General features: G+C 39.7%; 1 protein-coding gene across 1 annotated transcript in view; it reads right to left on the bottom strand.

Moving 5' to 3' along the window:
- Positions 1-8,175: 8,175 nt before the first annotated feature.
- LOC105854009 (autism susceptibility gene 2 protein-like) overlaps positions 8,176-23,888 on the bottom strand; it is a 725,115-nt gene continuing 709,402 nt past the window's right edge. The window contains exons 6-7 of the mRNA XM_012728888.1: positions 9,168-9,197; positions 8,176-8,271 (exon numbers count right to left, since the gene is read on the bottom strand). Coding sequence (XP_012584342.1) covers positions 8,176-8,271; positions 9,168-9,197 — 126 coding nt within the window. The remainder of the gene's footprint in view (positions 8,272-9,167; positions 9,198-23,888) is intronic.

The following is a 23,888-nucleotide window of genomic DNA, read 5'->3' as shown; positions in this document are numbered from 1 at the left end:
GTCACATTATCCATGAGGAACAAATTACACTCCCAAAGTAAATACAAATTTTCTACACGAAATGGGTACAAAAAAAGGGAAGGGGGCAATCCGTCCCATTGCTAGCACACTGCTGAGTGACACAGATGATAAAGGACAGGACAAATCATTGGCTGACAGAGTGCTGTGCCATAATCAGCTCAGCCGGCACGCACTCCAGCCGATAAACACTATATTCTCCCCTTAGTGGCAAATACATAATCTTTAACACGAACATGGCTGCTTCAGATATTTACTACCATGGGGGCTGCAGGAACACCCCATGCAGCATTTACTATCAGAAAAGGAAAGGCCCTGAGGCTTTGGCAAAGCCAGAGTCCCCTAAGAGTGGGCAGAGTAGTGTCTGGGGATGGACAAAAGGATTCTTGAGGTGACAGATGTTATCCCAGAGTGAACCCATTTGGGGGGGTGCTGTTCAGGATCTCTGATGATTCTATGGTCCATGTCATGGGAAGAACACAGTGAGGAAAGGTCACAGAAGCTGGAAGAGACTCTGTATCAGAGCTCAGAAATAAGTCTGTGCTCAGTCTGGTTTTTTCCTAACACCCTTTTTCTTTACTGATGTTAAAATAATCAACCTCCATGTATTATACTAGTATTTATAAGGTACCTACTAAGTGCCAAGAATGAGCTACATGTAGGATCCCAGCTACTTGCTGGGAGTCTGATTTAGTAAGATGTCCAATGTATACACACAAATATACACTAAAAGACTGAGTTCCTTGACATATATGACATATGCCTCATTTTTTGGCTGTTATTTCCTGAACTCCTGATTACTCATAATGGCTCACAGGCTGACTTTGCCACTCCTTTATAGGAGTCAAAACAGATATTTTGTAGCTCTTGCTTTCTCACCTTGACCAAATGTTTCCCAGGTTAAAGAAATAAAGGTCATTTTCAGAAAAGCCTGTACATTTAAGTTGTGAATACTCACATTTTGTTTATTCAATATATACTGAGTAACAGTCATAATGGCTTTATGAGTAGAAAGACAAGACACAATTCAGGGGTTCAACAGCACAGGGAGATGAGGTGGAGAGAGGAAGAATGCAAGGATTTTCAAATGGCACTTCTGAGTATATCACAACTCACTGTATATAGAGAAGCAGTATGAAAAGAGGGCCTGCCACTGGAATTTTAAGGCATACCCTCTCTTAAGTTTAATTTTCATTTCTTGAGACCTACTTGAGAAATCCCTGAAAAGACTTGTCAATGGAACATAACAGATCAATAAAGTTATATATGAGTACACATACAGATCCCTGCAAATAAATATTTAAGCAGCTTATATAAAATGACACTTGTAAAAGTGTTTTGAATAATACAAAGTTCTCTTCAATATAATATGCTGTTTCATCTTGTTACTTAGTTATTATTTTTGACCCTAATCTCATTTGTTCACTGTCTCTCAGAAATGAACAACATCTACTTTTGATGATTAACCTATGGATTTGAAAAATCATTAAGCATTCTAACAAAAAAAATATAAAGTCCAAACAGTTTCTTGGGTACTATAAGCACCTATGCTATAGGTTCCTGGTCAATCCTTATTTCAAATACTCCATTCTACTGTCTTGAATGACTACACTTGGTAGACTATAAAGGGAATATGGATTTGGAACAGCAATGGAAAAGCTGCTTCTCTATGAGATGGCACATAGCTCCATATGATTTTGAGAACAAATAGGGAAAATATGATAGAGTCAGAGGCTGATTTGATCTCAGGTATCATTTTGACTAAAAAAAAAAAAAAAAGACAAAAAAATATCCACACAGAATTTTATGACATACACAAATTAAAAAGTTCTGCTGATGTTTAACATAACATAACACAGAGATTTCATTATCTTTATACCTAGAATGACAATGTTAGGAGGAACCATTATCTTTAACTGTGTCATCATTCAGTAGTTGTTAAGGAGATTAACTGAGACATTTACCTTCACACACACACACACACAAATCTGTGTATCTGTATTGAGAACATATACTTTCCAATTCAACAAAATAAGATAGACTGTTCCAACAACCAAACTGCAGTCAAGGTTACACCTAATGACAGGCCACTAGCATAAAACATGCTATTTAAAAAGGCAGGACCAGTACAAATGCCTCTGCTATGACCAGTACAAATGCCTACTTTTCAGGTGGCTCAGTGATCATGGTCAATTTCATGAGGCTGAACATCATCATGTCCTCTTTGGTTTGGTTTTGCAATTTGCCCTTCAGGTTAGTCGTAAGAATGAAGCCAGTGACTCATTCTAAGAAATAGTAGCTAAAATTTTTTTTTAAAAGATTTATTTATTTATTCATACAGAACTGGGGTATAGGCCAGAGGTGCAGGAGCAGTGAGAGGCTTCACCAGAGACAGAGTGGGGAGCAGAACAGGCCACTGAGGAAGTACCCTGCTGAGGAGAGCAGCGGGCGGGTCAGGAGAGGTCTGCTGTGCCATGTGGGTCACCTCTGGGGTGGGGATCGAACTCATGTGGAAGTGGCTTTAGCTTCTCAGTGATGCACTTTAACCTGCTGTGCCACCAGGGAGGGTCTCAAAGTAGCAAAAATTTTAAATTATCTTTTTCGAAACTGGAAATGTGGAATCATATGCTCAACCATAGACATTTACATGAAAATTTCTTTTATAGGTCAAATAAGACTCATTAATGATTATATGAGTCCTTCAAACATGATATATAAGCTAGCTCTTTAGTAGTTCCCATGTTCTCCTAAATGATTAGGATAATGAGAAACAGATAAAACTAATCTGCTGCCTATTGACAGGTACATGGTGGCAAACCCACAGAGTTAAGCAACTAAAAGCCTATGTTGGTTCATTGATAGATATTTAAAGAAAAAGAAAGAAAGGCTTTGACTGAATGAATGAAATAATTATCAAACAGGTAATAATGATGTTAAGATATTAGGTTTATATGTAAGTTAGCTTCAATTACTTGAAAGAGTCAACATAGCTGTGCCTGGATCTGTCCACTACATTTACTCCGTCTAAGGAATTGGAAAGAGGAGAGAATGGAGACAATTTTAATATAATCTTCCTTCTACCTTGACAAAGAGGAAATACAATAACATTAATTTCCCTCTGGGTCTGCCATGTTTTGGGGGATTAAGTAAATAACTACATAGAAAACAAGGACAGTCAGTGCTAGATCACTGAGCCTGTCTCATTTTACAGATGACAAAACTAAGGTTCTGCTACATTAGGTAATTCGCCCAAGGCCACACAGCTGGTTAGTGAGAAATTAGAAGCCAGGTCTTCTGAATATCCTTCTCTATTACTTATCCCTGATGAACAACAGAACCACAACAACCTAGTCTTCCTTTTCACTATTCATTCTAAGAAACAAGACTAGCTGAAGACGTCTGGCAATTTCCAATAACTCCTTTGACTATTCATTCTACTGATTTATATTTAATAAAAATATGCACATATATAATCTGTCTTTTTCAGGTGTATGACATGGTAGTAATTTGCGAATAATCTACATACACATTCAATGTGAGTGAAGCAATTTTTGGTTTGGCATGAAAATTCTATGATATGAAAAAGAGAAGAACTTAATGAGAGTAGGGATTTAAAATAATTTGCAGTTGAAATCCAAGGGTGGTATCAATAGAAAATTTGGATAGATATGATGCAATTAAGTCAGCTGGAAATATGATGTTGTTGGAAGGACAATAAAATGTTATTTTTGATCCGGACATAATCATGAAGGGGAAGAAGAGGTTGAGTGGATGGACATTATGGAAATCAGACACCCAAAATGGAAAGCTCTTTCTGAAACTCTGCCCAAAGTTGTAGATACTGTCAAAATAAACTAGAAAATTTATAGTTTATTATTATAAAGTTTATTATAAATAAAGTATCTTACTAGAAAATAAATTGTAAAAGAACCGCAGAAGGCTGTAGAACAGACAACACATTTATTGGGGTTCTGAAAATAAACAATGGGATTGAAATGAACTTCATTTGTTTACCTCTTCTCCTCAACATTCCAAAATGAATATTCAGAACATGAAATTTAAATTTAGCAAACACTGACCATTAACAAATACTTAATTTGTGCCATGCTCTCTGCAAAGGGCTAGGGATAGGAATATAAGAACACAAATCCTGTTCATTTCTTGGATAATGGTTGTTTGGTTAACTGCTATGAAACTGGAAAGGAGGAGAAAATTCCTCTTTCTAGATGTAAAACAGTACAGCTTCTCTAAGTTTCTTCCTGATTAGAACATGTCCTACTTCAAAACTAAGAATGGGGGGGAGGGGGCTCTACAAGGAACAATGGGGCTGTCTGAGCTTTTGGAACGTTGCTGAGGAGGCGATCTTTACCAAGTGTGAAACGAGGCCAATCAAGGGATGGGACTCTTCCACTATAAGCACAAGACACATGCCCAAGCTTAGTTTGATACCTCAGCAGTTTATGAGGCTTTCAGAAGCCAAGTAAGAAATGTGGTTTGTGTTGAGTTAGGAACATAAGACTTGGCTGGGTTTTGCTGTTTTTCTTAAACACTATACCCCACACAACTGACCATAAAATGACCAAATGCAACCAATTTTAGCAAGAATTAAAAAAAAATAGAAAACATCAAAAGGTGTGTGCATGCAGGCGAGGAAGCTGGCATGGAAAATCAGTGGCCCAACATTTGTCAATGTCCCAGCAACTGTCCTAGGTTCTGGAGAGCAAATCACAGGATCCTGCAACTTTTTCCACATGATTATTACTGTCTTTAAAAAGCCCCCAAACTGAAAGCTACAATCAGGAATTATGGTAAAAGTTTCTTTAGAAAAAGGAGAAGTGATTGTGTGTGTTTACATTGCATGTGTGTATACAGAATTCATCTGTAAACATCTGTAAGCAGATTGGTCACACACTCGTAACACCTCTAAGGCTTCCAAGTTTTTCTCCTGAGCTGTCATAATCTTAAGAGCATTAAACTAAGGAAAAGTAGATTTTTCTCTTTGACACTTGCTATGTGGCAGTGGTTCTCAAAACCAATTGCATATCAACATTATTGAGGAAGTTTTTTCAGATCTGCAGATGTACTAGCTCAGAATTTGTGATGGGAAATTGGGGTCTCTCAATTACCTTTGAGAGTAATCACCTTTGATCCTTCCCGGATGGAATGCTTGCTCCTGGCTCCACGTTGTGCCCAGAGGAAAGCCAGACAATGGGGATAAATTCCTTAAATATATTTTTGGGGGACCCTTCCAAATTCAACAATCTTCCACTCAGCATGTATCAGGAAGATGAGTTTAGGGCTGTGGTAGGGAGTAAAACACACACACACACACACACACACACACACACACTCCTCTCACATCCTCTGAAGTTTTCTGACAGAAATAGAACTTCCAAAGAGGGGGAGAGCCCTCTTCCCCCAAGCCACCCCCACACTTGTCCCCAAGTAAAACAAACAGAAGCTAACATTTATGGAGTTCTTTCTGTGGCCCAGGCTCCATGCAGCCAGGTGCTTTCCTTCACTTGCTACAAATTGATCGGTGGAGCTTTGTTGCCCCATTTGGCAGATTAGAAAACTCAGGTTTGTACTCCTACAAAGTAACAAGGGACAGAGCTGGAAACACACTGAGGTTGGCATACTCAGATGCCTGGGGCCTCCAGTTCACTTTCTAACAAATACTGTCAGGTGGCTGCGCAATACCGTAGAAGGAGAGAAAATTACATTTAACCTGCACAACCAAATAAGGGGCGTTTCTTAGCATAATAGGCTGCTGCCAGTGGTTGGGAAAGAGAGATAATGAGAAAATATAGGCCAAATATGTAGAAATATGTATGTTACTTCTTTGTTCTCATGATATTAATTGATTTCTAGTAGGGGATTGAAATAATTGCTTAATTTGGGTGATTAAGATGCCAAGTGTCACCTCCTTTCTTTGCACCAACTACAACGAAGAACAATCTCACGTCTAAGATGCATGTTCACAGCGTTCTCTAATCCTCCACCCAATTTTTACTCCTCACAAAAGTCCTCTACTTTCTCTGACACTAATGGGAAATGTATTCACATGGGTGGGAGGGGAGGGTAAAAGAGATGCTCCGCTCAGTGTCTCATCAAAGCCTTTTCTACGTGCAAGTACATTTTCTGCATTTACAGAAAAATTCTGCTTTCTTGGCCCCGTTTTCCAGTCACTTCCACATTAATTAGTAAGGGTATCATTTTATAAATTACAGCTTCGTATCAGAGGAAAGCAGAGTTTATCTTAATTCAGTCAGCTGTGCGAAATACAGTACCCTAATTTTAGACCGCCGGTACTGCAGATCCCTAAGGAGTAAGAGAATGACAGGTCTTCCGGAGAGAAATCCCAATGGATCCCCTACAAGTCTCACTTTTGCCTCCCACAGCATCCCTGGTGGGTCTTGCTGAAGGGATCCCAGGACACTGAGTGGCATCTTTTCCACCATTAGCAATTCAGATTTGAATGCGAATCCTCCAAGCAGCAGATGAAAGCAGCCCTGCTTGGCTCTGAGGCTTCCAGGGGGGCCCAGGAAAGAGGCACTGGCACTGAGGAATATGACAAGGGCCCAGGCGACAACATGGAGCAGAAGTCTGGGAGAATGGTGCTAAAATTGGCGACAAACACCAGGCATTCTCAGTCCAAAAGGGGAAGCCTGGCAGTCTTAACTATAACAGGGCTAGGCAGGCACAGCAGCAATTAAAGAGTTTTTGTTGCCCCTGTTGGAAGCACTCTGGAGAAATGCTGGGTGTCAGAGCAGGGATGACTGCTATGAGTATGATGTGGAGTGGCTCTAGTTAAAAAGAAGGGGACTTGCAGGGCCCCAATAGTCCATAGGAAAAATAGGAGCATCTGAGGAACACAATTAGTGCCTTTCCTTTCCCTGCTCTGTGCCCCTATCCTGGACTTGCCTGTAAATATCTCTTTATTCTTTTCTATTGCCTGAAATCACCACACACTTTGCGTGGTGGGTGCTGGCTACCTTCCCATGGACTATTACTCCAGTCATACATGTTGCTGCTTCCTGCACTCAAGAGATGGAAAACTCCGCACCACTGACTCCCAAATCAGGTCCCAGGAAAGATCTAAGAAGGTGCTCTCAGCAGAAAACAGCTTGGCTTTCAGATCCATCTGACAGCCAGGGGAAGCTCTTCTGTAGAAATTACTAGAGTTAGGTAGCCGTCTAGACCAGTAGTACCTAGGTAGAGATGCTGATGTAACTGGCCTGGGATGAGGTCCAGGCATCAGGCATTTTACAACTCATGGGAGTCTCAGATGTGCAGCCAAGGTTGAGAATGAACAAAAGCCTCCTACACAAAACACCAAGTCTGGCAGCTTTATCATCTCCTCCCAGTGCTGGAGACAGGACACCTCTGGAATTCACACTGCCTTTTATTTTATACAAATGATGCAATGTCTATGAGACTATAAAACTCTGAAAACTCATCATCCTCTTGGAGAAGTATCACTGACCTGAAAGTGAGATCAGCAATCAACTGTAGGAGATCTCCCGTAATGTGCAGTTCCTCCAGAGAGAGGTGATATCTGCCACATGGAAACACGGCCAGTGCGGTCTTAGGGCCCAGTGGATACACCCTGAACACTGATCCACTCCTGCTAGCCACATACCTCTGGCACCCACTATACTCTCTCTCTGCCTGCGACACCAGGAGACCCACTTCCAAGGAGCTAAGACTTCCTGGGGCTGGAGGAAGGAAGTTCCTACTTGTCAGTTAAACAAAAGAATTATCCACAGCCCCTTTCCAGTGTGTGCTTTCGCTGTCATCCAACAGCCCATTACCATGTCACAGCGCAGCGCGCCCTTCCATAGGTCACTTTGTTTAAAATGACATGGATAATGCACATGTCAGCAAGCTGACAGTCCTGGCCGTCCTTCAGAGATAAAAACCTCAAGGCGAGAGCCTGTTCTTATCTGAGGGACATGCATTGGTCTATCATCCAAGTCAGGCAGAACATGATTTCTCCAGAGAGCACTTTTTTCATTTCCTGATTTTAAGGAAATCAAATAAGCACCATTTGTCTTCATCTGAATATGCTTGACCTGCTCAAATGATGATGTCTCGCATTTTATAACAGGCTACATATGCTGAATTCAAATTAACGACAGTACAGAACAAGAGCCTTTAGATCTCTCTTGGAGGCTGGCAGTGGAGGAGGGAAAATTCTGGTCTTGATGGAAAGATCCCACTAAGCAGTAACCGCAGGATCTTAGGTAAGATCTGCAAGAACATAAGAGGTGAAAGTCTGAGAAGAAGGCCCAGGAGAGCCAGCTATGCAGGGATACCCAGGAACCAGGGAAGAAGGGATTAGTCCCTTTCTTCTGGTGGCAAGCAGTACAAAAACCATGACATTCAAGTAACTTTAGAAATACATAAAATAAGACTAAAACCAGAAAGAAATTTAGTTTGGGGGTTGGGAAAGCTCAAAAGAGAGACCAATCAGACAAACAATTCCTTGTCAACAGAGATTGACTTTACCAGGTTGTGGTCCAATCTTCTGAAAACTCAAAAAAATTGAACTCTTTCTCTTGATCCACGTTGAACTGGATACAGAGGCTGGTGGCCATCGGCCTTGAACCAGAATATGTACCTGCTAGAAGAACTGCCCTCCCACAGGGTCACCCACCTGGGAAGAGGGGAGTGATTCCCATCTGACCTCCCCAGTCACCCCTCCATCCCTGATGAAATTTGTGTACACATACTACTGACATTTCTATCAAGAAGGCCCATGTGTACAGAAAAGCACATGGTCAGTAAAAGAAATGAAAAAGTGACATTATAAATAGATACTAGCAGTTTAATGTTCAAGTTATAGGCCAAAAAAAGAAAAGTCAGACTGCTGTTAAAATAGAAATCATTTTCTCCTTTAAACACTTTTTAAATGTAAAACTTTAGTGTCATATGTATGCAATACCAAAAGGCTTGCTTAAAAAAATGGACAAGTGAAACCTGTTATTTCTTATCAGAAAAAATGTCACTGTGTGCATAAAGCCCATCTTTGTAGAAGAAAAAGTGCTGTCACCATGAAGTGGGCACCCCTACCCTGCAGCTATGTATGGACAGCCATGATGTTCACAGTGATATGTACTTGCCCACAATGTGGGGAGGGGTCTTACCTTCTCTTCCTGGTCACTGTCGCTGTCACACTGGAAAAAAAAAAAGACAAGAGACTAAGGGTTAGTACAAAAACTGAGTATTTTTTGCTTTTAATACAGAAAGATAGGAAAAGGGAGTGGGGAATGTCTGAGTTGGAATGAGCTTCTTCAGCTCAAGCACTGGCAAACACAACTAGACACAAAATTTACTGACAGGTTGCTCTGAGATTTCATCTCTGTGACTCTTCCCCCTGGTCACCTCAGAAAAGCACTTGACACACTAGTGAGTTTGTCCACTGTGTGGCAGAGGGAATGACCTTTGAGGAACCAACCTGGCCATAGCCCTAAAGTGAACCAAGATCACTGAATACAGAGCAAAACTCAATTTCTTAATAGAAACATTCTATCCTCAGTTAATGTAAGTTGTGGTATGATGCTTTTCTAGAGGAAAAGTGGTAAACCTCTGGGCATTGCATGCTGTCATTTGGATTTTGAGGGAAACAGAACATAATGGGCAAGGCTCACCACTTACAAGTTGTGCCTTTTCCAGAATTTAGCTCCCCAAGGAAAAAAGGGTATACTCTTCAGAGAACATGTGTCAAGGACATGAAGTCCGTGAAATAAATCAGTAATTCAGGACCAAAATAAGGTCAGGAGACTTACAGTATATCAAACAGAATCCACATTCCATCTACTGACCTGGGTTTAGGTTCACCAGAGAATGATAGTTAATTTTAATGGATTACTCATCAAAAAATAAAAGAGGAGGGAAGGGGAATTTTATTTTTTTTAAACCAAGAATGTTTTGTTATCCAATATTTAAAGCTTGGGAAAGTAGATGTGTTTTGTTAAAGAGTAAATGCTTAATAGATGAATATATCCATTCATTTATTCAATAGTCCTTGATAAGTGCTGCTAAGCTAGACAGATGTTCAATCATGGCATAACCCTAAAGTAGCTTTCAGTTTAAGCAGCAGAGATAACGAGAACACAAACACTGAGCAGGGGTGTGCAGGACCAGAGCATTAATCCATCAAGAGGACTCTCCCTGTGGGGTGGAGGAAAGATGGTGCATTCTGGGGAAAGAGGCAGGTCATGGACAACCACGCTGGCAACTGCAACACTTTCTAAGGCTACAGGGTACTTGTGACAAGTGCATGGTAAAGCAATTCCAAAAGCTGAACCAACAGAACTTGATAATTAGGGATATGGAGAAGCAAGTGAGAGGGATGAATATAGGATGATGCCAGCATTTTTTAGTGTGGCCACCTGGACACAGTAATCTATGTAGCTATGAACAGAAACATAATATAAATTTGCTTATACAACAGCCACTGCTGGTTAGGTACCACAGCCATTCACCACACCTTCTCCTGAGATTGAAAAACCCAATATTCCCTGTCAATGGGAAGCCATAACACTCTTGTTTGGCTATGAACTGCCTGCTGAGGGTCCTGGAAAAATGTTCCTCCTCAGAATAGGTGGAAAGAAGTGCTCGTCTCTATCCTTTTAATATATGAGGAAGCAGTGTCCAGATCTGTAACAGCTATCTTGCAAAAACAAGCAAAAAGTGTTGGTACAGAAACAAAATGGTGGGGCCAGGCCCTCCCTGGTGGCTCAACAGGTTAAAGCCATTTGACTCCCGGCCATGGTCATCTCACCCACATTGTGCAGCAGACCTCTCCTGTCTCAGCCATTGCCTCCTCAGCTGTGTATTTCAGTCAGTCTGCCTGTTCTGCTCCCCACTCTGTCTCTGGTGAATCCTCTCACCCTCCCCCACATCTGGCTTGTACCCCAGTTCTTTATGCATAAATAAATATATCTTAAAAAATATATATATGGTGGGGTCAAGGGAAGAAAGTGCCCAGTAAAGACAGCCACTTGAACCTATCTGCTTCAGTGCTTATTTTAGTCAGGTAACACACAACAGTAAGTTACTTAATTGCTACAACCACCATTAACATGCTTTCCACATAAAGTGACAAAACCGTAACCAAATGGACATCTTGCTATTATAAAACCCAATTTGAGAACATTTCTTCCTGGACAAAGTTTTCTCTGTACTGTAAACATATAGGAACTCACATTGCAACTTGATATCCTGGAGACTATACCATTTTCTCCTTTTTCCACTAGCTCCTCAAGGCCACAGGGTTACCAGATTTCTCCTGACAGTGCTTTGATCAAGCTTCCGCCCTCAGATTAATTAAACCTACACTCTTTTGCCTGATGAGAAATTTCTTTGTTATAATCAGTCAAATAAGTTGAGAAGGAAAATGGGTGAGATAAAGACTTTGAAGACCTGAAACAGACAGAGGAGGAATAATAGCTCTCTGAACTGTGTGGTTTCTCCATTGCCTTTAATTAAGTTTTCTTAGGTTCCTAGTTCCAGGCAAATTTTCAAGAGTCGCAAAGCATGATGCAGGAAAGGTGTGGAAGACAAGAGTATTTTGCCAGGCAGGTATATTTTCCCAGATGTTCACAGCTTGTCTTGTCACACTATCAGTGACAGCTGAAGGCTCTGTCATAGCACTTGCCCACATCTCAAGGGCTGGGATACACAGGGTCAAAGGAGTAGGGAAGCTGGGAAAGAACCACAACTGTCCAGGCCTCTCTCCCCACCCCCATTCCTATCAGCAGTATGTCCCTGGGAATGGTTATTTCTATCAAAGTGTTAAGCTTCCTGCTTTCCAACAGTCCAGTTCTAATTTCAAGGTCCACTTAATTCTGCATCAAGTAATTACTGATATACCCAGAAGCACCTTGTCTCCAGAGTTAAGCATATGGTGAAGAACTGAGACCTACTGGTATCCATTATGGAAGCAGCACGGATGCCAAGCCGATTAAAAATGCTCAGGCTCCCCATACAACACACCCGGTGAGTGACAGCTCCTCGACAAGGCCAGTCGCAGAGTCTGCCAAAACAGTCTCTGCTGCACTGGGGCCCACATGGTGTGCTGAGAAAACAGTTCCATTTCTAGTATTAAATTCCCATACTGACCCGAGGACTTTGCCGTGAGCTCAGCAGGAGCGCACCATCCAATTTACAGCTCTGCTCTCTGGAGCCTCGAGTGCCAGCCCCTGGCAGAGACGAATGATGGTCAACCCCTCCAGCTCATAAATTATGCAAAGGCAATAAATGCACTCAGCAAACAGCGCCTAACGTTTGCCTAGCCTGGCTCCTAACACACTCTGTAAAAAGCCAGAAGCTCGACACATACAAGAGGTCTATTCCACTCATAAAGGGGGTTTGTTGACAACCCCAGACGGAAGGCGAGCCACAGTCCTAAGGAGTCTTTCTGCTTCGCTGGCAGCAGTTTATGGGCCTGCTTTATGAAAAAGGGAGGTTGTTTTATAGAGTCAGTGTGGGTAGAATTCATGATCTCAAATTCACATTTAATACACTGAATGGCTTTCACACCCTAAGTTCAATACGTTGTACATTCTTGGCCAAATGATTCTTGGTCTTGAAAGGTTAAAAGAAGAAGTATCTGCCCCCCAATCCCTAGATACCCACTCCAGTTTATAAGAGTTCACATCGAGCCACCTCCTGACTCAGGTTTATGTTCTGCATGAGGCTGGGTAATGGAAAAGGCATGTCAAATGCAGAAATGGGGTCCCCATTGATTTGACCATTTTAAGCATTTGACATTGGGGTCCTGCATTGGTTTATTAGCAAACAAGTTGCACACTAACAACCAGCTTGAGGTGACAGAGTACTTTCCATGACTAGATTTCAAAGCCCTTTGTGAAAAGCTGAAAATATTTTCCTCCATTTTAAATGCAAGAAGAAAAAAGGAAGAACTAGCTCTTACACTACATCAAGGAAAAATTCTTGGTCACTCAGGCTTCAGAAAGACAAGACCCAAACCTCCCACAGACAAAGAGGGACACAGGAGGCAGGCAATCCAAGTCACCTGCCTAGAATTCACAATTAGAAAGGCTCTAGTTCCCAGTGTGAGTTTCTCAAGTCATTCTAGCATATCACTGCACAACTTCACTTTCACCTTCTCTTCTGTGGCTTCATAGATTAGAAGTGAGTCTTCGGAAACAGCATCTTCTTTTCCCAGAAATGCTCTACCCCTTAAGCTTTTCCAACAAGCAATTCAACCACCTAGTACTTTCTCCTTTTAAAAATTAATACATTTTTATTGAATACATTTTTTTTAAAATTACCCCTTCATGAATAAACACTGTTAACACATTTGTATAACAGTCTTTTCTTTCAAGGAAACATATATAATTCTCTCCATTCTACACACACACATTTTCAAAAATGTAAATTAACCTCTACTATTTGGTAACCTGATTTTATTTGCCCATAATACATCAAATATTTTATTTCAGTGAGTAAAGTTTGTCCTGTAATACCATTAAGGGGGAAAAAAAAAGGCTGCAGTATAATACCATAGATTAATATAGATGGATTATAAATAATGTTGTAAAGAAATTCTCCAGAGGTGGGTATCTAGACTGTTGCATTTGAACATACTAGAATCTTTCCCTTGTACACATTTACCATTATTACCCTTCCCTGGCATCTTTTCATGGTCCTTCCTTTTCTGCAAATTCTTTCATGTCTCTGCCTCCCAAGAGTCACATTTGCAGTTCTATTGTTTCTATGTGTTTTCCATGGGAGTCCATGAAGATTCCCTTGGTTTCAGCTACCTTTTTGGATTGAGATGGAAAAAAAAAAAACTGCTAGTGATATGACTTGGGGAACTTATTTAAACTTTCTACATCTCAATTTGTTTATCTGTAAAGTGTGGTGCTGATAGCATTTCTATCACAGGAAGCTGAGGAGAAAGTAAGCTACCACATGTAGACAAGTTCATGTGCCATGGAAGAGTTGCATAGACAAGAAATGTTAATTGTATACTTGGGCTTGCATTACCCTCTTTCTGAATTCCCACAAATTCCTCAGACTCAAGCATCCTTCTCTTGCTGGAAAAAAAAAAAAACATCTTTTGTTTCCCCCAAATCTGACCTTCTCCCATGCTTTCCTTGGAAAGGCATCATCATGCAATCTGCCTATCCTTGACCATCCTATCTTCCTCCCTCCCATTTCACACTATTGACTCTACCTTCTAACTTCTTTCCATCTCAATGGCCATAGTTGCTGTTTTAGTTTGAACTCTTATTTTATCATTCCAACAGGTTAAAGACTGCTTTCCAGTATCAATGATCTCTTCCTTTTCTAATCCAACTCCTCATTGATCAAAAGGATCCCTTAAGTTTCAGTTTGATCCTGCAATGTTCCATAGTCCACAAAGACTCTTCACACTGTTTCCCAACATCTCTACTCCCCTCTTCTAGCTATTCCTACACTTGGTGTTTCTCAAGCTTTCTGTGGAGAAAGATTATTTTTGTTTTACCTTTTACTATCATTTCCAATCTGTCGTGGACCAACATATCTATAAATATAATAAAAACTAAGCTGCTAAAAATGAAAAAAAGAAAAGCAAAAATATGATATATGTGTGAATATATTATATATATGTATATATATATATATAATTATATTTAGAAGATTTAACATTAATATATTGGATTGCAATGAAGTTTCCAAATGCTTCTTCTCAATTGCCATATGAAGATCATAGCAGACTACCCACAAACAAACCTTGGTCAGCACCCACTTTGAGTGGCACCCCTTGCTTTAGCCACATCAGACACATTTGGATCAGATCTTCTGACCTTACTATCTTGGATTTAACAAATGCCTCTTACTGGAATTCTGTTCCTCTATGTTTCTATCTAAAAACCTTCAATTCACCTTTAAAAACAGTTTTCTCGGTGAATCTTCTAATTCTCTTCCAGAAATCATTAAATGCTCTCTCCATCCCTTTACAAAACTGTGTTTTTATAGTTTGTCACATCAATCTTTCCTGATAGACAGTGAGCTCAGCTTTGCTCATCTTTGTATCTCTAGATCTTAACCCTAAATCATATTGACATATTTCTCTCATTCTTCTTTAGAATTCGTCAAACTGTGGTTGATTCCAAGCAGCATAAGTAACATATAGTGTAAAAAATAAATAATTCCAAAGGAAGCACAGGAAATGACATACTTGAATGTTTAATACAATGGGATCCTGTTTGAACGCACTAGATAGTGTTATAATTGTTAGCAAAACCTAGAGCTTTCTACCTCTAGGAAGAAAATTTCTTCCATTAATAGGTCCAGAACAGTTAAAACTATTATTTTGTTGTAATTTATCAAAAGGAAGTATTTCTTGTTTTTATTTAGGAATCTCAATATATGTGCTTTAAGACTGAGATCTAAATAGAAATAAGTCAAGGTCTGTGACATCTCTCTTCCTCATTCAGACTGAAGGAACAAGATGCAATTCTAGGTGCCTCGTGATAAAATGCATTCTTAAGCAGAAAGTGGCAATCATTGAATATATCACATGCAATGACATTGAGGAGGGCATAGCTCTCTATTCTGCTCAATGGACCTTGCTGGAACAGTTATTTCGTATCTCAAATCCATTTATCATTGCCACCAAAGATGTCAGGGCAGAACACCATCAGTGAACAAAGTTATTTTTTTCTTCTTTCTGCCTAAAGGAAATGAGAGGAAAACAAGGGAGAACCCCAACTTGTAAACTACAGCATCTAGCATCAAGTACAATTTAAATTTGCCAGTGACAAAACAAATCGATTCCCCTTTGGGGCAGGAGGTTTATCTAAGGATGTAAAGACATCTCTTACCTAAAAGCAATTTCAGAAGAAGCCACCTGCTGAAAACATGGCACTTGTTTTCTTATTTAAAGAAGGGAGCTAGTGCACGGTAACTAAAAGCATGTACATCCTTTTTCCACCTGCCTAATTCCTTGTACATGGAGAACCGGGTAGCTGAAGCCTCTGGTTGTCTGTCTTATCAATCCACAAGGCCTCATTTCGCATTGTTAGCATTGCCCTCATATTGGCGTTGGACTTTAAAATTTAAAGCTAATAGGGACCTAAAGGAAAAATAATACTTTAATACTAAAAATGTTTTGCGGTATCCTCACTACTGTACAATGATGTCACTAGTCCTTCCTCCTCCCATCTCAAGAATGACTATCCCTGATCAAATAAAATCACCCAGAAAAAAACAAAAGCTAATCAAAAGATCTCTATGCCAAAAAAAAGCTAGAATAAAAAAAAAAGTATGAATAAAACTTCTGACAGTCACTAAGTGAACATATTTGAAAATAATATAAGATTCATCAATCTTTAGCTCTTCAGGAGATATAATGGACAGTAAGTTTTCAGAAGCTCCTAGAATTCTGTATGAGGAGTCCTGAGTACCTAGCAATTTTGTAAATTCTCAGTGTGAATTGGCTAGAACTCAGATTATAGCCCCCTCCAGGGTGTCTCATATAGTTACATGTTTTCATTCAATGTGTAATTTCAAAGTGCCTACTATGTGGTGTTCATCCTGACCACTCATTAGAAGTGCACATATGTTAACATGAATCAAGTTGCTCAAGGCTGAAATTAATTTCCATTAATTTTTTCCTTTTTGTCACTTTGAGATCTAGGTATATTTCATAAAATAATCAGTATGCTGTAAATTTCCACTTAGTTCATTAAAATATTGTTGGGTATTTGGAATTAGGGGAAGAAGTGGATATTTCACAAATTTTTGGAGAGCTCAGCAACATTTTTTCCCCTCAGAAGAAAGGAAGTCACATTTTGCCAAGTATAAACACACATAAAAATTTAACTTAAAACCCAGAGCCCACAAGCCTCAGTGGTTGCCAAAATGAGAAAAATGAGTTTCTTGTCCAAAGGTAAAACTGACAGTCTAGGGCTGGGTGATTTGTAAACGATCTCTTTTAAGCTTAAGCAACAGATCCTTTGCCTCTTTGTCATTGATTTACTGATTCCAAGTCATCAATAGCATTAATCTGCACCTGTCTGGGGACCTATTACAAATGACTTTGAAGATAGTGTGAAGCAAGAGTTTATTATGAGACACCAGTGTTATTACCAGGGAGACCTTAGTGGCTGTGTTCTTTGGCAGGATTCTATTTGTGACCCCCTGTAAGGCTCCAATTTGCCCTTTCCAGATCAGAGTAGCTTGTTTTTCTGGGTGGGGCCTGAGCCCCCTTGGTCTGCTTCTACTAATGCTTGGTTCTTTACAGAGTTCTGTGTGAGCTAATAAAAGCCAAATTTGCTGATGAGTAAAAAGGAAAAGTATGTTATGGGTTAAAATAATATAAGAGTCTATTTTTTCCGCTGTGTTGTGATCCATAGAAATCACCCTGAGCCTTTCCCTTTCTTCTCTGCCTGGGAAGCCAATTGCTTTGATTGCAGTGATATGAGCTAGCTAAAATGACTTGCCCTTGCTTGTGAGGCAAATGGAACATGCTAATAGAACTTATCGCATTACCCGATGCAAAAGTGCCATAGCTCATTACTTTAAGATAAAAGGATATCATTGCAGACGGCAAGCAGAATTGACTTTCTGAGGCCCGACTTGATGATGATTTAATCAACTGCTCTCTTTCACTTCTCATCTCTGCGCCTGTCGGTTTCACAGGTGCCGTTAAATGAGACACTCAGAAAGTGAGCGGAGGGAAAGAAATTGCTGTCATTACTTTTCAAGAAAGGAGGTATGCAAATTTTCGACAGAAAGATTGCGTTCATAATGGGCCTGGTAAAATACAAGGATCATGCTTGACAGGTGAGGGCAAGCCATTTGTATGTCCTTAAAGCGGAGCAACCGTCCTCGTTTAGAAATGTGCTCAGTAAGAGAAACTACAAATGAGAGGCCTGGCAGGGGCAGGAGAGAGGTGGAGAGGAATTGCACTGGGTTGGTCCAAGCTGATCCAAGCTGGGGGGACGGGGAGGAGGTGTTTAACGTCTTAAGGAAGCCAAAGTCAAATGAACACGTAACAAAGCCTGGTAGCTCTGAACCAAACAACAAGAAGGCCTTGAAAAGCTCACATTATTCTATGTAATGGTGGATTCAGTTTGCCTGGGTTCAAGTCCTGACAGTACTCATGTAATCTGTAGACTTTCTAGCAAGTATCTTAACCTTTCTGTGCTTCTGTTTCCTTATCTATGAAATGGGACTGTTGACAATATTTACCTCCTAGAGTTGTCTACAACACTCACAGAGGTAACATATAATAATAATACTAAAATATAAAAGGGTGAAAATATGATGCATACATGCACAATTAGCATTAAGGAATTTATAACTGTGCCTCACAGTCACATTGGAGGTAGGCAATACATGTTAGGAATCATTTGCTCATTCATTCTTCAGTCAGATTATCTCTCTTTTTTTAATGCTGTCTTATAGATGTTTTTTTTAAATCAAATGTTATTGGTTTGCCATTGTTTTAAATAATTATATAATTTGGGGCGTACAACTTCATATTCAACACATGCACAAACTTCATTCTGTCTCCACCAGAACACCAGTGCCACTATATTATCATGTTACCTTTCATTCTCTTCTCCCCTCCCCTAATAACCACTACATTTTGCACAGGAAACAGTTTTCTTATTTTTAAAAAGTATGTGTGCCAGGTGTTGGAAATATAACTGGTTCTAGTTTAGATAGAATACAATTCCTTACTGACTTTACACCTGGCAGAGGGTGAGCTCCTCAGAGAGAGCAGAGTGGTTACCCCTGGGCCTAGTGCTGTCTTAAGGACCCTAAAAGACACTCAATGACAGTTTGATGATTTATGGGATCCTCCTCCCTCTTTTCTCCATGTATCACATAGCTGATACTGTATATGAACTCCTGCTCTTAGAGGAATCTCCTTTCACTTGAAGTAGGAAATGTCTGTCTGTAGTTGGGAACCTCAAGTGGTCACGTGTACCACAGCCAAGGCAAGGAATGGTGCAGCCAGCAGGAAAAGACAGTGTGGTTTGAATCACCTTCAGAATGGCAGAATGAATCTAAATAGATTAAATGATCAGGGTAGAATGAGCAGAGGTGTTTTTTCATCCACTTTGCCTTCAATAGGTAATTGTTCTATTTTCTCCAACACTCAGAGTAAAAGCATCTTTCTTAAAATGGCTGTAACTCTGAGTTCTTTTTCCCTAGGTAATGAAGCTGCTGCAAACTGTTCTTCCTCTTAAGGCTGAAGGTTGTGATGCACTGCATGTAGTGCCTGCTTTCCATGCTAAGTGACACCTACATGATTCAACCCTTTGTCAAAGGGACAATGTCCCCCTCAGGCAAGAGGGCTATTCAGGCAAGAGGGCTATTTTAAGGGAGACCCACCAGCAAAGCAGCTCTGGGTGGTTAGCTGTGGGAAAGCTTGCTTTATTTTTATTTTTTTTTTATTTTAAAATTTATTTATTCATATAGAACTGGGGTACAGGCCAGAGATGCGGAGGGTGAGAGGATTCACCAGAGACAGAGAGGGGAGCAGAACAGGCAGATCGATGAAATACACTGCTGAAGGGAGCAGCGGGTGGGTCAGGAGAGGTCTGCTTCGCCATGTGGATCACCTTTGGGGCAGGTGGGAATTGAACTCACACTTCTTAGTGCAGTGCTTTAACCCACAGCGCCACCAGGGAGGGTCTTTTTTTTTTTTTTTTTTTTTTTTTTTAATTATCTGGCATAAAATGCCAGGCCAAGGCTATGTCATTAAGAAAGGAAGTTCGGACAAGAGCCCAAAGAGAGTAATGTTATACCTGGCATTTGAGATGAGAAGTTAATGCCTCCAGTGGAGGCAATACTGGAACCCAGTTGTATCCTACAGTCTTTATGTTCCCAACTATCTCTCACAAACTCTCTTTCATGCACTATAAAAAGGACCTACTTGAAGAATATCTTCCTGATTGATTGCTTGGCAGTGGGGAAAACAGAGGACAAGAAAAGTTGCAATGGTTATAACAAATAGTGAATGCAACCAGTCACACTTCTTCTCTAAACCAGACTGCTCTACCTTAAGAGGACAAGGACTGGGCCTTTCCTGGTGGCACAGTGGGTTAAAGCACAGCACTGAGAGTTCTATCCCTGCCCTGGAGGTGACCCACATGGCGTGGCAGACCTTTTCTGATCTGCCTGTTGTTCCCCTCAGTAGAGTACTTTATCAGTCGGCCTGTTCTGCTCCTCACTCTGTCTCTGGTGAATTCTCTCACCACCTCTACACCTCTGGCCTGTACCCCAGCTCTGTCTGCATAAATACATAAATATTAAAAAAAAAAAAGAGGATGAGGACCTACTGTAGTACTGTGCACACAGGAATTGCTCATTAAATATGAGGCTGACCTAGTTCAAATTCTGACCCACCCATTTAGCAGCCTTGCAGTCTTGAGAAAGGTATTTAAGATTGTGGAGACCAGTAATTTTTTTTTTTTATTAACTTGTAATGAAGATGATCCATATACCACAGATACTTGGGAAAATTAAATGAGCTCAAGCATATCAAAGCATCTAGAAAGAAATATGAATAGATTTTTCTCCCCTAGTTCTTTCATGAAAGATATGTTACATCACACACAGAAATGAGATAAATTAATAGTTACTTAAATGTTTGGTTAAATTTTTGTATCATTTTATTGCCAGAGGCAAAATCATATTCCACGATAATTTCTTCTTGGTAGATGTTTGAAAACTTGCTACTATGCTGCATAAAAAGCAGAAATATAACCCAGGGCCCTCTCTGGTGGCGCAGTGGATTAAAGCACAACACTAAGAAGTGAAAGCCACTTCAGCATGAATTTGATCCCCACTTGTGTGGTGATCCACATGGTATGGCAGACCTCTCCTGGCCTGCCCACTGCTCCCCTAAGCAGTGTACTTCAACGATCTGCCTGTTCTGCTCCCCACTCTGTTTCTGGTGAATCCTCTCACCGCCCCTGTACCTCTGGCCTGTACCCCAGTTCTGTTTGCATACATAAATAAAACTTTAAATAAAAAAAGAACTACAACTCAAACAAATAAACAAACAAACAAAGCAGAACTTATTCCCCTCCAAAGAAGAGAACAACAGGAATGTCCTGGTAACCTACAGTTTTATTATACTGATAAAATACCAAAAAAGTATGATGTTATAGAATTCAGTGTTGTGAACCTTCCATTAAGGTTCTTGACCCAATTTTTTGAGGGGTGGCTATAAAGTGAGGACTTACTCTCTACTCAGACACTTTTTAGGAACTTACATATAGGGGTCATAGATAAAAGATTTAGAGACTAAGCTAATAGGTTATGCATAGTACACTGAAGATGTTATGGACTTTAATATTAAGATGTTCACTCAGGTTGAATATTACAAAATAAATAGTCAGACAGAATGTCTACCAAATACATTAAGTGATCTCTGGACAAATAGGAAAACCAGTCATTCTGGAATTTGTCCAGAGATTCTGACCGATTAGAATTGGAATCAGAATTGGAAGCTACTTGGATCATCCTTTGTAGAGTTTATTTGCATACAAGGAATACTTAAGGACTGAGCAACAAGCAAAAGAGTAACCTTGGGAAAAGATTACACTTCTTAGAGTGATAATTTTGGTAACTACAAAGATGAGGATTAGTTGAAAAAATATGACTGATGTGCTTGGCACTTAGTATGTACTCAACTATCCAAACAGACTATTTTTTATGCCACTGGAACACAGAGAAATGCCTATTCCCCTTTTCATATATGTGAAAACTTCTTCAGCTGCTAGTTTAGTCAGTTTTTCACAATATATATTTGTACCTTAGATCTTGCTCTTCCTACTCCTAGACCCTAGTAAGTACTCAAACAAATGTATGTGAAAAAATAATGAACTTGTAAATTACATTAGCAAAATATTGGATGAAAGCTGTCATGAAAAACGTTTAATTGAGGAGATCAAGAAATATAATAGTGGCTGGTAGAGGGATGTTAATGTGTTTGAAAGTAATGGTTATTCATATATATCTACTAGAAAGGCGTGGAGATAATATCAAGCTCAAAGTATACCCTAAGAAAATAACACCACGCACTTGAAGAAGTCTTATTTTAAGGTTACTCAAATTTTAAGAAAATCAAGAAACTAAAAATTTTAAAATACTTCTTTTTTACATTTGGCTCGTTGCAAGGCAATTAAAGCAAGTGGGCCTGAGTAGGGAAATGGAAAGAAAATGATGCTTTTATGTTGCTAAGACATGCTGACCATGTTGTTGACTTTCCACCTATCAGATTTTTTGTTTTGTCTTTAAAATAGAAGGTGATAAAAAAAAAGGTGTCTAAAAATAGAAATATGGCTCAAGACCACCTGATTGATACATGTTGGAAGGTGGTCAATAAAATCCAGTGACTGCCATTCTGTAGGATCCAAAGACTGATTCTTCATGCTTCTTTTCTTTGTAAGATACCTCCCTTAAACTGTGCTTCATAGGCTTCACCATATTCATAACTTGGATTTTAATTTACAACTAACAACAGTCTTTATTTTAGGATAGTTTGAAAGCCTAGTCTTCCATATTATAAACAAGGGAGGGTAGGGTTACTATAAATTGTCTGCAAGAAAATACAAATTGCCAAGATAAAAACACCCACTGGTCTGCCAGTCTCAAGTTTCCTGTTTTGACATACTATATGCAGTAATTTGGTATCCACAATCTCTTATTAGAAAATGAATGTGCTATTTCTCTGAATGCTGCAATTACAATAATTGAATTTAAAATGGGGATTGAGTTTCTCTATTTGGAGGAAAAGAATAATTGTGTATTTCTGATTAAAATCAAGGGGACTGAAAAGAGGTTGTACAAATTCCAGCTTCAATCTCCCCCAGTGACTCCTCGTCAGGCCTGAGAAAAGAAATATTTAAACTTGGAGAAATGGACGAGCATCTCAGCAGCAAGCATGTCTTTGGCCTCATTTGCTTTGTTTCTCAGTCTTCAGTCACAACACTCCATGACAGAGGTAATCAGAATACCGTGGCATTGTTACATTTTAAATGGCAGCCATGCTGGAGTTCCCTACTGTGTCAAAAATTAAGAGTTAAAAATGCAAGGAAAACAAACATCTCTTTGTGTTGAAAATGTCTGTCCCCTTTTAGACTGCCAACATTTTAGAGCAGTTTGTGTTTTTTCATTCTAAGACGTCTCCAGGTGGAGGAAATGTCATGGGAGCCAGGTGGCCAGAGAGGGGAGTTGTTCTTACTACCTAGTGGGCTCAGTCCCTTTAGGTTTTAACAAACAGTTCTATAAAGAGTCACATTTATGGGTCAGGGGTTTAAAAGCAAAAGGATGTGAAGGATTTTCCTTTTCATATGACTTAATTTTACTTTTGATGATATTATTCAGTCTTCTGAAGCCTCCATTTTATGGAAATATCTTTTGGTCAAGAAAGAGAATGTGTTTCTAGCACAAAGCAAGCTCTCTTCATATTGCTTACTATTTCTTTAATGTATATATTTAATGGTTCCATTGAGATATAGTTGACATGAAAACACTGTCCACATTTAAAATATGACAGATTTTCACATATGTATATACCAATGAAACAATCAAAAGAGAGTTAACAACACATCCATCTCCTTCAGGCTTCCTGTTCTCCTAATAATCCTTCCCCGCTCTCCCTATTCCCCCTCTACACAGCCTACACCCCTCTGTCCAACCACCGATCTGCTTTCTGTCACTATGGATTAGTTTGTATATTTTCTAGAGTTGTATATTAATGGGATAATACAGTGTGTGCTCTTTTTGTCTGGTTTCTATCATTTATTGCTTGCTATATGGATGACTAATTAAAAGGGGGCCTCCTAGCTCTGAAGTGGAAGGCAGCCCTCAGAGGTTGCATC

This window comes from Condylura cristata, unplaced genomic scaffold (assembly GCF_000260355.1).
Source record: "Condylura cristata isolate star-nosed mole 26May11 unplaced genomic scaffold, ConCri1.0 scaffold00024, whole genome shotgun sequence".
NCBI classification, from domain to species: Eukaryota; Metazoa; Chordata; class Mammalia; order Eulipotyphla; family Talpidae; genus Condylura; species Condylura cristata.
This window is presented reverse-complemented; position numbering and strand designations above follow the sequence as displayed.